Source organism: Ipomoea triloba, chromosome 15 (genome assembly GCF_003576645.1).
Source record: "Ipomoea triloba cultivar NCNSP0323 chromosome 15, ASM357664v1".
NCBI classification, from domain to species: Eukaryota; Viridiplantae; Streptophyta; class Magnoliopsida; order Solanales; family Convolvulaceae; genus Ipomoea; species Ipomoea triloba.
In genome coordinates this window covers 25,357,263-25,369,460 of record NC_044930.1, presented here as the reverse complement: position 1 = coordinate 25,369,460, position 12,198 = coordinate 25,357,263, and the positions used below count along the sequence as shown (strand labels likewise).

At 28.4% G+C, this 12,198-nt stretch overlaps 1 protein-coding gene across 1 annotated transcript; it reads right to left on the bottom strand.

Annotated features, from left to right (window-relative positions):
* Positions 1-8,873: 8,873 nt before the first annotated feature.
* On the bottom strand, positions 8,874-10,749 carry LOC116007593 (indole-3-pyruvate monooxygenase YUCCA6-like). Its single transcript, XM_031248308.1, has 4 exons — positions 10,048-10,749; positions 9,698-9,946; positions 9,322-9,444; positions 8,874-9,236 (listed from the first exon to the last, which is right to left on the bottom strand). Exons 1-4 carry the CDS (start codon positions 10,747-10,749, stop codon positions 9,057-9,059), a joined length of 1,254 nt encoding a protein of 417 aa, XP_031104168.1. The 3' UTR covers positions 8,874-9,056.
* Between the last annotated feature and the right edge of the window lie 1,449 nt (positions 10,750-12,198).

The following is a 12,198-nucleotide window of genomic DNA, read 5'->3' as shown; positions in this document are numbered from 1 at the left end:
TGTTGTTAACAACGTTGTCATCTTCGAAGTTTCTATTCGCAGACATTCTGTGTTATTGGCTTTATTACTGTGCAATGTTTAATTTTTAAAAAAATATATTTTTATTTCTTCTCAAAAAATATATATATTTTTATAATTATTGCAATTGATTAATCCTTTTATCATTGTTAACAACGTTGTCTTATCATTGTTAACAACGTTGTCATCTTCGAAGTTTCTATTCGCAGACATTCTGTGTTATTGGCTTTATTATTAACAACGTTGTTACTGTGCAATGTTTAATTTAAAAAATATATATATTTTTATAATTATTGCAATTGATTAATATTTTTATCATTGTTATTAAATTTATACATCACGCTTATACCTTATTTTAAACTACTAATAAGCTATAAGTTCTGTTTGATAATGTTTCCAAAATAAGCTAATAGTTTCATACTTTTTTTTTTCATCTTTATCCTTATTATCTTACATAAATGACATCATTTATCTTTCCCAATTAAAACCCTTTTGGCCTTTTGACATGATGTTTAATGTGCTTTAGCAATATCCGAATTATGTATCGCACGATAAACATTAATATTCAAGTAGTAATATCTCCATCAACGAAAATTTAAGTGAGACCTCAATTGAGATGAAGGGGATTCGCAAGAACATTGCTACTTCATCATGTGATGTTAGATCATGATTATGCTAATGGTTTCGTTTCAAAATGTTAAATTTTAATATGTAAACAAACCTATTTAAATTTTATGAATATGTCCTTTTTATTCTTTTTGTATTTATTAGTTTATCAAAAAGCTAATTTTACCAAACACTTTTAAGCATATCATCTAGCTTGACAGCTGTTTAACTTTCAACTTCTAGCTTATATCTTTTCAGCTAGGTTGGACAAACATAGCCTAGGTAGTTGACCAACAATATTATCATAGTTTGTTGTCAATTTTAAAAAATTGTGTATTATTATTATTATTATTATTATTATTATTATTATTATTATTATTATTATTATTATTATTTGAAAGGTTATTATTATTATTATTATTATTATTATTATTATTATAAATGAATCAAATTATATTATGTCAGTGGGAAATTAAAAATGTGTAATATTACTGATAAGTAATGAGAGAAGAGAGTTAATTAAATGTCATTCCATTACAAATATTAATAACATCACATAAGGTGGTGTTTATAGTCTTTGATTTTAAAAACTCTAAAATTAAGCAACTATAATTATTAGAATTTAGAAAATAGTGTATACCCACATTAGTTTTAGCTAAGCTTGAATTAAAGGAAGACTAATCCTTAGGTAGTCACAAGTTTTGACTAATAATTACAGATCAACCATGTATGTCTTTTCCATGTCAGCATGTGTTCTCATGTGAGTCACAAGAGAAACATGGTTTAGTGATGACTATGATTATTCTATTGATATGATGTGTTTATAATCTTTGAAGTAAGCGTTTTGGACTTATCATCTTTGTTTCAACTTTTTTAATAATAAATAATTAATGTTAAAGTTGAAACGGTTGGAAAAATAGCTAAAAAGGGGCAAATGGCACTGTAATCAATAGTTATACCATGAACCCGGGACATGTGTCCATTTACATATTAAATGTTCACAATTTATATACTAAATGTCCACAATTTACATACTGAATATTTACAATTCAAATTGTAAACATTCAATATATAAATTGTGAACGAGTATATAAATTGTGAACATTCAATATGTAAATTGTGTATTTTGGAGCCGGGTTCACATAATATTTTTCTCATTGCTGATAGCTATTTTGTGGCATAAATATAGAGTTAATTCCATTTTTGGTCCTAGATTTATATGTGACAATTCACTTTGAGTCGTTTGTTATTAGAGCATGCACTTTTGGTCCTAGTATTATTATGGCATGACCATTTTTGGTCCTTTATTAACAAATCAGTTTAAATATCGTTAAATACAAGGACATTTCGGTATTCAATTATGAATGTTTTCAAAAAAATAAACATAAAAAATATAGCGGTTCAACATACTTTGTATAGAAAAGATTGAAATGTCTTTATATTTAACGATATTTCAACAATTTTGTTGCTGGAGGACTAAAATTGGTCATGCCAAGACAATACTAGGACCAAATGACTAAATGAGAATGTTCTAATAAAAAAGGACTAAAAGTGGATTGTCATCTATAAATCTAGGACTAAAAATGGAATTAACTCTATAAATATATGTGGCTTATCTTTCGTGACAATTTCAAATTTAGTCTCAGACTATCGTTTTTGTCATTTAACATCCTAGACTATCATATATATTTTGGATACTTTTGGTATTTTCAATGACTTTTCCGGTGAAACCCTATTTTAGGCAAGGGTTTTTTTTGTCAATTAAATTTTTTAAAATTATTTTTCTAATGAGTGAATTCCAACAGAGGTCTATTGTCTTTGATGACATTTCCAAATTTAGTCCAAACAATCATTTTTGCCATATGATTTCAAAAAAAAATCATTTTTGCCATATAACACTTAGCCTATCAAATTTTGAACACTTTTGATCCTTCATATGACTTTTTTGGGTGAAGCCCTATTTTAGGAAAGTGTATTTTCTGATGAAAAAGAAGAGCCCCCACTCCCCCCCCCCCCCCTTTTGGAGCTCTATCGCTATAGTAGATGATTCACATAACCATGGACTAATTAAAACAATAACAGACATACTGAAGCCGATCGGGTGGCGACATCCTGAACTTTCCAAATTTCAACTACGTTGTATAAATTTTTAATTTGACCTAATTTTACTGACATTCCCTCTTCATCATGGGATTAAATCCTCGATCAATAGTTGTAATAAATATTCAAACTTGCGAAAGTTATAAAAAATTCAGTAATGTACGATGTAATCATATTAAATATTTTTTTGCTCAAGTCATCTTTAATCAAAAAAAACTGAGGCTATATAACAGGGAAAAGGAAAATTAGAAAATGATAAATTATTAAACGAATTTTATTACATTATTTATATTCTTTAAAAAGAGACATTATAAATGTATAGATTTTTAATTTTATCAATTTTAGTGACATATCTTATTCATGGGATTAAATCCTCAATCAATAGTTGTAATAAATATTCAAACTTACAATCAAAGATTTGATTGTAGAAATCCAGTAATGTATGATTTAATGATATTAAATATTTTGTTTTTCTCAAGTCATCTTTAATAAAAAAAAAATGAGTCTATATAATAGGAAAAAGGAAAATAAGAAAATGATAATTCATTAAACAGATGTTATTCCATTACTTATATTCTTTAAAAAGAGACATTAAAAATGAAAAATTTTAAATTGACCTAATTTTACTGACATACCCTATTCATCATGGGATTAAATCCTCGATCAATAGATGTAATAAATATTCAAACTTGCGATCCAAGATTTGATTGAAGAAATTTAGTAATGTATGATGTAATCTTATTAAATATTTTTTTGCTCAAGTCATCCTTAATCTAAAAAAACCTCAGACTATATAACCGAGAAAAGAAAAATTAGAAAATGATAATTCATTAAACAGATGTTATTACATTATTTATATTCTTCAAAAAGAGACATAATAAATGCATAAATTTTTAATTTGATCAAATTTTACTGACATACCTTATTCATGGGATAAATCCTCGTCAATAGTCGAAATAAACATTCAAACTTACGATTAAATATTTGATATTTGATTGTAGAAATCCAATAATGTACGATGTAATCATATCAAATATTTTTTTGTTCAAGTCATCTTCAATATAAAAAAAATTGAGAATATATAACAAGAAAAATGAAAATAAGAAATGATAATTAATTTTATTTATATTCTTTAAAAAGGGACATTAAAAATGTACAAATTTTTAATTTGACTTAATTTTAATGTCATTCCCTATTCATCATGGGATTTATAAATCCTCGATCAACAGTTGTAATAAATATTCAAACTTGGGATCATAGATTTGATTGAAGAAATTCAGTAATGTTTGATGTAATCATATTAAATATTTTTTTGGCTCAAGTCATTTTTAATCTAAAAATACTGAGACTATATAACATGGAAAAGGAAAATTAAAAAATGATAATTCATTAAACGGATTTTATTACATTATTTATATTCTTTAAAAAGAGATATTATAAATGTATAAATTTTTAATTTTATCAAATTTACTGATATATCTTATTCATGGGATTAAATCCTCGATCAATATTGTAATAAATATTCAAACTTACGGTCAAAGATTTGATTGTAGAAATCCAGTAATGTATGATGTAATGATATTAAATATTTTTTTTGCTCAAGTCATCTTTAATAATAAAAAAAAAATTAGCCTATATAACAAGAAAAAGGAAAATAAGAAAATGATAATGCAGTAAAGAGATGTTATTACATTACTTATATTCTTTAAAAAGAGAAATTAAAAATGAAAAATATTTAAATTGACCTAATTTTACTGACATACCCTTTTCATCATGGGATTAAATCCTCGATCAATAGTTGTAATAAATATTCAAACTTGCGATCAAAGATTTGATTGAAGAAATTCAGTAATGTATGATGTAATCATATTAAATATTTTTTTGCTCAAGTTATCTTTAATCTAAAAAGACTGATACTATATAATAGGGAAAAGAAAATTAGAAAATGATAATTCATAAAACGGATGTTATTACATTATTTATAATCTTCAAAAAGAGACATAAAAAATTTATAAATTTTTAATTTGATCAAATTTTACTAACATACCTTATTCATGGGATAAATCCTCGTCAAAAGTCGAAATAAACATTCAAACTTACGATTAAATATTTGATTGTAGAAATCTAGTAATGTATGATGTAATCATATTAAATATTTTTTTGTTCAAGTCATCTTCAATATAAAAAAAAATGAGACTATATAACAGGAAAAATGAAAATAAGAAATGATAATTAATTAAAAGGATGTTATTCCATTATTTATATTCTTTAAAAAGGGACAATAAAAATGTATAAATTTTTAATTTGACTTAATTTTAATGACATTCCCTATTCATCATGGGATTTATAAATCCTCGATCAATAGTTGTAATAAATATTCAAACTTGTGATCAAAGATTTGATTGAAGAAATTCAGTAATGTTTGATGTAATCATATTAAATATTTTTTTACTCAAGTCATCTTTAATCTAAAAAAAAATTAAGGCCCTGTTTGGTAAATAATCAGTCTATCAGCCAATTTTGGCTTATTTGATTGTTTGGTTACGTAATAAGCTTTTTTAAACTCTAAAATACTAAAATTCAAAAGGCTACTCAAAGCAGCCTTTTCAATTAGCTTTTTGAGACAAAAATTATACCAAACAGCTATCAACTAACAGCTAATCTATCAAACAACTTTTTACAATCAGTTAATGTTATTAACAAATCATACCTTCTAACCCAAACGGCCAATCCAATCATCCAACAGCCATTTACCAAACAGGGCCTAAGACTATATAACAGGAAAAAGGACAATAAGAAAATGATAATTCATTAATTGGATGCTATTACATTATTTATATTCTTCAAAAAGACACATAATAAATGTATAAATTTTTAATTTGATCAAATTTTACTGACATACCTTATTCATGGGATAAATCCTCGTCAATTGTCGAAATAAACATTCAAACTTACGATCAAATGTTTGATTGTAGAAATTCAGTAGTGTATGATGTATTCATATTAAATATATTTTTTGGTTCAAATCATCTTCAATATAAAAAAAAATTGAGACTATATAACAGGAAAAACGAAAATAAGAATTGATAATAAATTAAACGGATGTTGTTATTCCATTATTTATATTCTTTGAAAAGAGACATTAAAAATGTATATATTTTTAATTTGACCAAATTTTAATGACATACCCTATTCATTGGATTAAATCGTCGATCAATAGTTGTAATATATATTCGAACTTACTATAAAAGATTTAATTGTACAAATTCGGTAACGTATGATGTAATCATATCAAATATTTTTTTGCTCAAGTCATCATTAATCAAAAAAAGAAAAGAAAAAAGAAGAGACTATATAACAGGAAAAATGAAAATAAGAAAATGATAATTCATTACACAGATGTTATTCTATTACTTATATTGTTTAAAAAGAGACATTAAAAATGTATAAATTTTTAATTGGACCTAATTTTTCTTACATACCCTATTCATGGAATTAAATCCTCGGTCAATAGTTGTAATAAATATCCAAACTTACGATCAAAGATTTGATTGTAGAAATCCAGTAATGTATGATGTGATCATATTAAATAATTTTTTGTTCAAGTCATCTTCAATCTAAAAAAATTGAGACTATATAACATGAAAAATGAAAATAAGAAAATGATAATTCATAAACGGATGTTGTTCCATTATTTATATTCTCTAAAAAGGGACATTAAAAATGTATAAATTTTTAATTTGACCAAATTCTATTGATATACCCTAGTCATGGGATGAAATCCTCTATCAATAGTTGTAATAAATATTCAAACTTACAATATATGATTTAATTGCACAAATTCGGTAACGAATGATGTAATTATATTACATATTTTTTTGCTCAAGTCATATTTAATATAAAAAAAATTAGACTATATAACAAAAATGATAATTCATTAAACGGATATTATTCCATTACTTATATTCTTTAAAAAGAAACATTAATAATGTATAAATTTTTAATTTGACTTAATTTTAATGTCATTCCCTATTCATCATGGGATTTATAAATCCTCGATCAATAGTTGTAATAAATATTCAAACTTGTGATCAAAGATTTGATTGAAGAAATTCAGTAATGTTTGATGCATGTAATCATATTAAATATTTTTTTTGCTCAAGTCATCTTTAATCTAAAAATGCTGAGACTATATAACATGGAAAAGGAAAATTAGAAATTGATAATCCATTAAAACGGATTTTATTACATTACTTATATTCTTTAAAAAGATACATTATAAATGTATAAATTTTTAATTTTATCAAATTTTACTGACATATGTTATTCATGGGATTAAATCCTCGATCAATATTGTAATAAATATTCAAACTTACGATCAAAGATTTGATTGTAGAAATCCAGTAATGTATGGTGTAATGATATTAAATATTTTTTTTGCTCAAGTCATCTTTATTATAAAAAAAAATGAGTCTATATAACAGGAAAAAGGAAAATAAGAAAATGATAATTCATTAAACAGATGTTATTCCATTACTTATATTCTTTAAAAAGAGACATTAAAAATGAAAATTTTTAAATTGACATAATTTTACTGACATCCCCTATTTATCATGGGATTAAATCTTCAATCAATAGTTGTAATAAATATTCAAACTTAGGATCAAATATTTGATTGTAGAAATCCAGTAATGTATGATGTAATCATATTAAATGTTTTTTTGTTCTAAGTCATCTTCAATCTAAAAAAATTGAGACTATATAACAAGAAAATAAGAAAATGATAATTTATTAAAGGGATGTTATTACATTATTTATATTCTTTAAAAAGGGACATTAAAAATGTATAAATTTTTAATTTGACCAAATTTTCTTGGCATACCCTATTCATGGGATGAAATTCTCGATCAATAGTTGTAATATATATTCGAACTTACTATAAAAGATTTGATTGTACAAATTCGGTAATGTATTATGTAATCATATTAAATATTTTTTTGCTCAAGTCATCTTTAATAAAAAAAAAATGAAACTATATAACAGGAAAAAAGAAAATAAGAAAATGATAATTCATTAAACGGATGTTATTCCATTACTTATATTCTTTAAAAAGAGACATTGAAAATTTATAAATTTTTAATTTAACCTAATTTTACTGACATACCCTATTTATCATGGGATTAAATCCTCGATCAATAGTTGTTATAAATATTCAAATTTGCGATCAAAGATTTGATTGTAGAAATTCAGTAATGTATGATGTAATCATATTAAATATTTTTTGCTCATTAAACAGATGTTATTACATTATTTATATTCTTTAAAAAGAGACATTATAAATGTATAAATTTTTAATTTGATCAAATTTTAATGTCATACCTTATTCATGCAATGAAATCCTCGTCAATAGTTGTAATAAATATTCAAACATACGATAAAAAAATTGATTTAATCTTATTAAATATTTTAGTGCTCAAATCATCTTTAATCTAAAAAAAATTATGAGACTATATAACAGGAAAAAAGGAGTGAGAAAATGATAAACATATTTTATCAAAATCAATAGAAAAAAGCAAAGAGATTGTTACTCTCAACCCATTGGGTCCATTACAGATCTTGACAGACAAAAGTCAGCTTAAACCTCCCAAGAAGGGGGAAAAGAGAAGAGGGGAACTCTTTTTACAATCCACCTTGAATTCCTAGATAAGTCAAAACCCACAAAGTAGGGTAAAAAAATTCCACAAATAGGGTAAAAAATGGGGAAATTTACAATGACAATATTCACATTTGGAAAGTAGATGATGATGACTAACCCCCAAAAAGCAGCTTTTCTTTCACTGCCATTAATCCTATCTCTTTTCTTATTTGTCAAAAGGATGATGATTGTGTGAAGAATTTTAACATTCCACACCTTATACTGCATCATGCCATTTGGTCAAAAAAAAAAAAAAAAAAAAGAAATCAAGGGTCAGTGATTTTGTGCATTTTCTTCTCCCCTCTTTTAACTTTTCCAAGATTCTTTTCTTGAATGAGAAAACTTCTTGATATGCATATAGTGAACTCTCCTTTGGTCTTCTCTATCTCCATTTCGCAAATCTTGTGGGAGGACACCAATGTTGGAAAACATCAATGGGCTTTGTTCCTGATTGTACTAAAAAAATATAACGAATTTTCTTCTTGTTTTTTTTTTTCATGCCTCGAAGGTTTCTTGAATGACAACGATGACCAAAGAATTTTCGGGACATTCTTTATTTTCTTTTCTGATGGGAAGAAATTAAAATTGTCAGACATTTTTTTTTGAGATCAAAACTGTAATTTTTCCTGGTCGAGGACTAACGTTCTGCACCTACCCAACACCTTTCAATGTCCTCTGCAATCCTCTTGGCATCCATGGAAGCACCAAACAATCCACGTCTGGTAAACCCCGCAGCATATAGCCCATACTCCCCTTTCCATCCATTGGGAAAAGGCTTCTTTGGTAGCCCATCTTTCTCCGAAAACATTTCATTTTCCTATTTATAGTACAATTCGATGAAACTAAGGATCAATCATGATCAAGAATCAAAAACTTTAAGACTAATTAAGAAAGTCAATTACCTTTAGCCATGATGACACATTGCTTTTGTAACCTGTTGCAAGGACTATTGCATCAAAGTTTTCCTCTTTTCCATTCTCAAATTCCACCGTGTAACGCTTTATTCTCTTAATGCCAGGACATATCTACAATTAGTATGATTAGCATAGTTTAAACTTCCCTTTATTTCAATAATGATATAGATCAAGACAATTATGATCAAAAGTATAATCAACACAAACTTATACCACTCCTGTGCCTTTCGGAGTGTTAAACGGACGGAGACAAGAAAGACATGGTGCATTTACCAAAAAAACACAAACTTATACCACTCGACTAGGACATAATGGTAAGAGTTATTAGGTAAGTGAAGTGATAAACAAAATTGAGTGTTTGTACCTTGACGTCTCCACTTTTGATTTTGGAAAGAGTTCCCATGTCTAGGACTGGGGACTTGCCGGCGAAGTTCTTGAGCTCCAGCGGTCCCACCTTGGGGCGGCGGAGGCCGAACTGCGCCGTGTCGCCGAGGAGGAGGCGGGAGACGGCCAGCAGAAAGCCGTCGACGAGGCGCATTGGGAACCACTTGAGCAGAAGCATGGCCAGCCCAAAAGTTGATTTTCCCAATATGTCTTGTGGCAAGACATGCACCTAATTTAAAAAAATTTACAGCCAGAATAACTTTCATTAAATTGTCCGGGTATAACAATATAAAAATAAATGAATACTTTTTAGAATTTTTTTATGCTTACTTTGTCTCTAACCACAAGGGAAGGGAAGGCATTATGGTTGCAGAGATCCAAACAAACCTCCATCCCCGAATTCCCACATCCGATCACCAACACCTTCTTCCCGGCGAACCCTTCGCCGCTCTTATACGAGCTGGTGTGGATAATCTGGCCGAAGAACTCCTCGGCGCCCTCGATCCGGGGCGCCACGGCCTCCGCATTCTCCCCAGTGGCGACAATCAGCCACCGGCAAACATACTCCGCTTCCTCCTCCTCCTTCTCCTCCTCTGTCCCCTTCGTCCTCAACCGCCACAGCCCCAGAACGCCATCATACTCCGCCGAAACCACCGCCCGGTTAAAAACCGGCCGGATATCGAACTTCTCGGCATAGTCCTCCAAGTATTGAATGAAAAGCTGCTTGGAGGGGTAGGTGGGGAAGGTATCGGGGAACGGCATCAATGGCAGCTCGCAGAATGATTTGGGGAGATGAAGACGGAGACGATCGTAGGTTTTCAGCTGCCACAGCGAGGCTATACATTCCGATCTCTCAAACACCACCGACGGGACCCCTTTCTCCTTCAAACACGCCGCCACGGCCAGCCCCGACGGCCCGGCGCCGACAATAATCGGCCCCGGCACGCAAACGCACGTGATCTTCTTCTTATCATGCCCAAAACCACGTGGATCATGAGCTCTTTTACTCTCTATTTCCCTCAAATAGTCCATGAAACTCTTCTTAAGTATATAAAAATATATCTATATATCCCAAAACGGATAAGATAAGTATAAGTATATATGTTTTTGGAAAAAAGAGGAATGGGAATGGGAATGAGATGAGTGGATGTTGAAAGGGTGAATGTGGATTGGGAAGGACTATATAGCAGTAGTTAGCTTCAGATTTAGGAGAGATTTAAGGTAAAAGAGAGGGTTTTTAGGGATAAGTGTGAAATGCTATCCACAATATTATCCAAAATGTAAAGTTGAATGGGGAAGAAAGAGTAGTTTGGATGTTGGTTAGTTCAAATGGATCAGAGAATACCGAAGTTTGAGCTACCAAAGCTGCTGGCACCACGGACTGCGCTCCTCCATGGAATGCTTTCAAGGGTTGAGGAGAGAGAGAGGGGGAAAGGGGGGAGATTATCTACATGTGTACGTGTATATATACATATATAGATCAGATGAGAGAGAGAGAGATACATATACATCTAATATATCTTTAATTTGTGTATCTTATACTATAACATATTCCTCTAGTCCTTTATATTTGGTGTAGAGAAGGGAATAGGAGTTAGAGTATGTGTATGATTATATTTTGTTTTGGTATATTAAATTAAAATATGTATTTCATCTCAACTAAAAGTCTAAACTAAAATATATAGAACATTGGTTAGCTTTGATATCAAATTGAAATATGTGATTCATATCAAGTAAAAGTCTAAACTGATAGTTGGATTGCACATTTATGTTTATATATTATATGTTTAACATATTAAAGGATATGAAATTAAAGGGTGTCCATGTTAAAAATTTCTTAGGTCATTTATAACAGTTGAGACAAATTATGACAATTATTGTTACAATTGTTCTCAATAGAGAATGAAGATAAATAATTCGAAATATATTGTTACAATAGATTATAGATATTGTTATAATAATATAGTAAAAATTAACTTGAAAATTTGTTTATAAGATTTCATACATTGATAAAATTCTGAGAATATAATAATGTGTAAACTTGTTCAATTGGAGCTAGTGGGGTGTCAACATTGTCAATTCTTTGGACATTTATGGTCCTATCGGTAAAGTCTAAGTGTAATTGTATATTTTATAACAACTTTGTAGAATTGTAGTTAGGTCGCGCATGTCTGACAATAACGTAAGAATAATTTTTTCCGATAAAAGAAAATAGTACAATATTTGTAAAGTAATATACAATTGTACCATTATAGAAATACAGACAAAAAATTTTAATATGCTAATGACTTAAATCATTCACAATAATGCAAAAGCATAATTAAAATATTGAGTCTTGTTCTAAATAATCAAAAGAAGATTAATTAAACGAAAAAAGAAAAAGAAAAAAAAAACATAACCTAATTTTTTTTAATAAAAATGTAAAAAAAAATGATTTTCAAGGTTCATTATTTGTAATCTTTGAGACTCAACTTTGAATGC

What these genes read in the sequence shown, in the direction of transcription:
- LOC116007593 (XM_031248308.1), bottom strand. Translation starts at nt 10,749, where the DNA reads ATGGACTATTTGAGGGAAATAGAGAGTAAAAGAGCTCATGATCCACGT. An exon ending in CCCTTGTGGTTAGAGACAAA is followed by an intron (nt 9,947 to 10,047) that starts GTAAGCATAAAA and finishes TTTTTAAATTAG; the next exon opens with GTGCATGTCTTGCCACAAGA. An exon ending in ATGTGTCATCATGGCTAAAG is followed by an intron (nt 9,237 to 9,321) that starts GTAATTGACTTT and finishes TACTATAAATAG; the next exon opens with GAAAATGAAATGTTTTCGGA.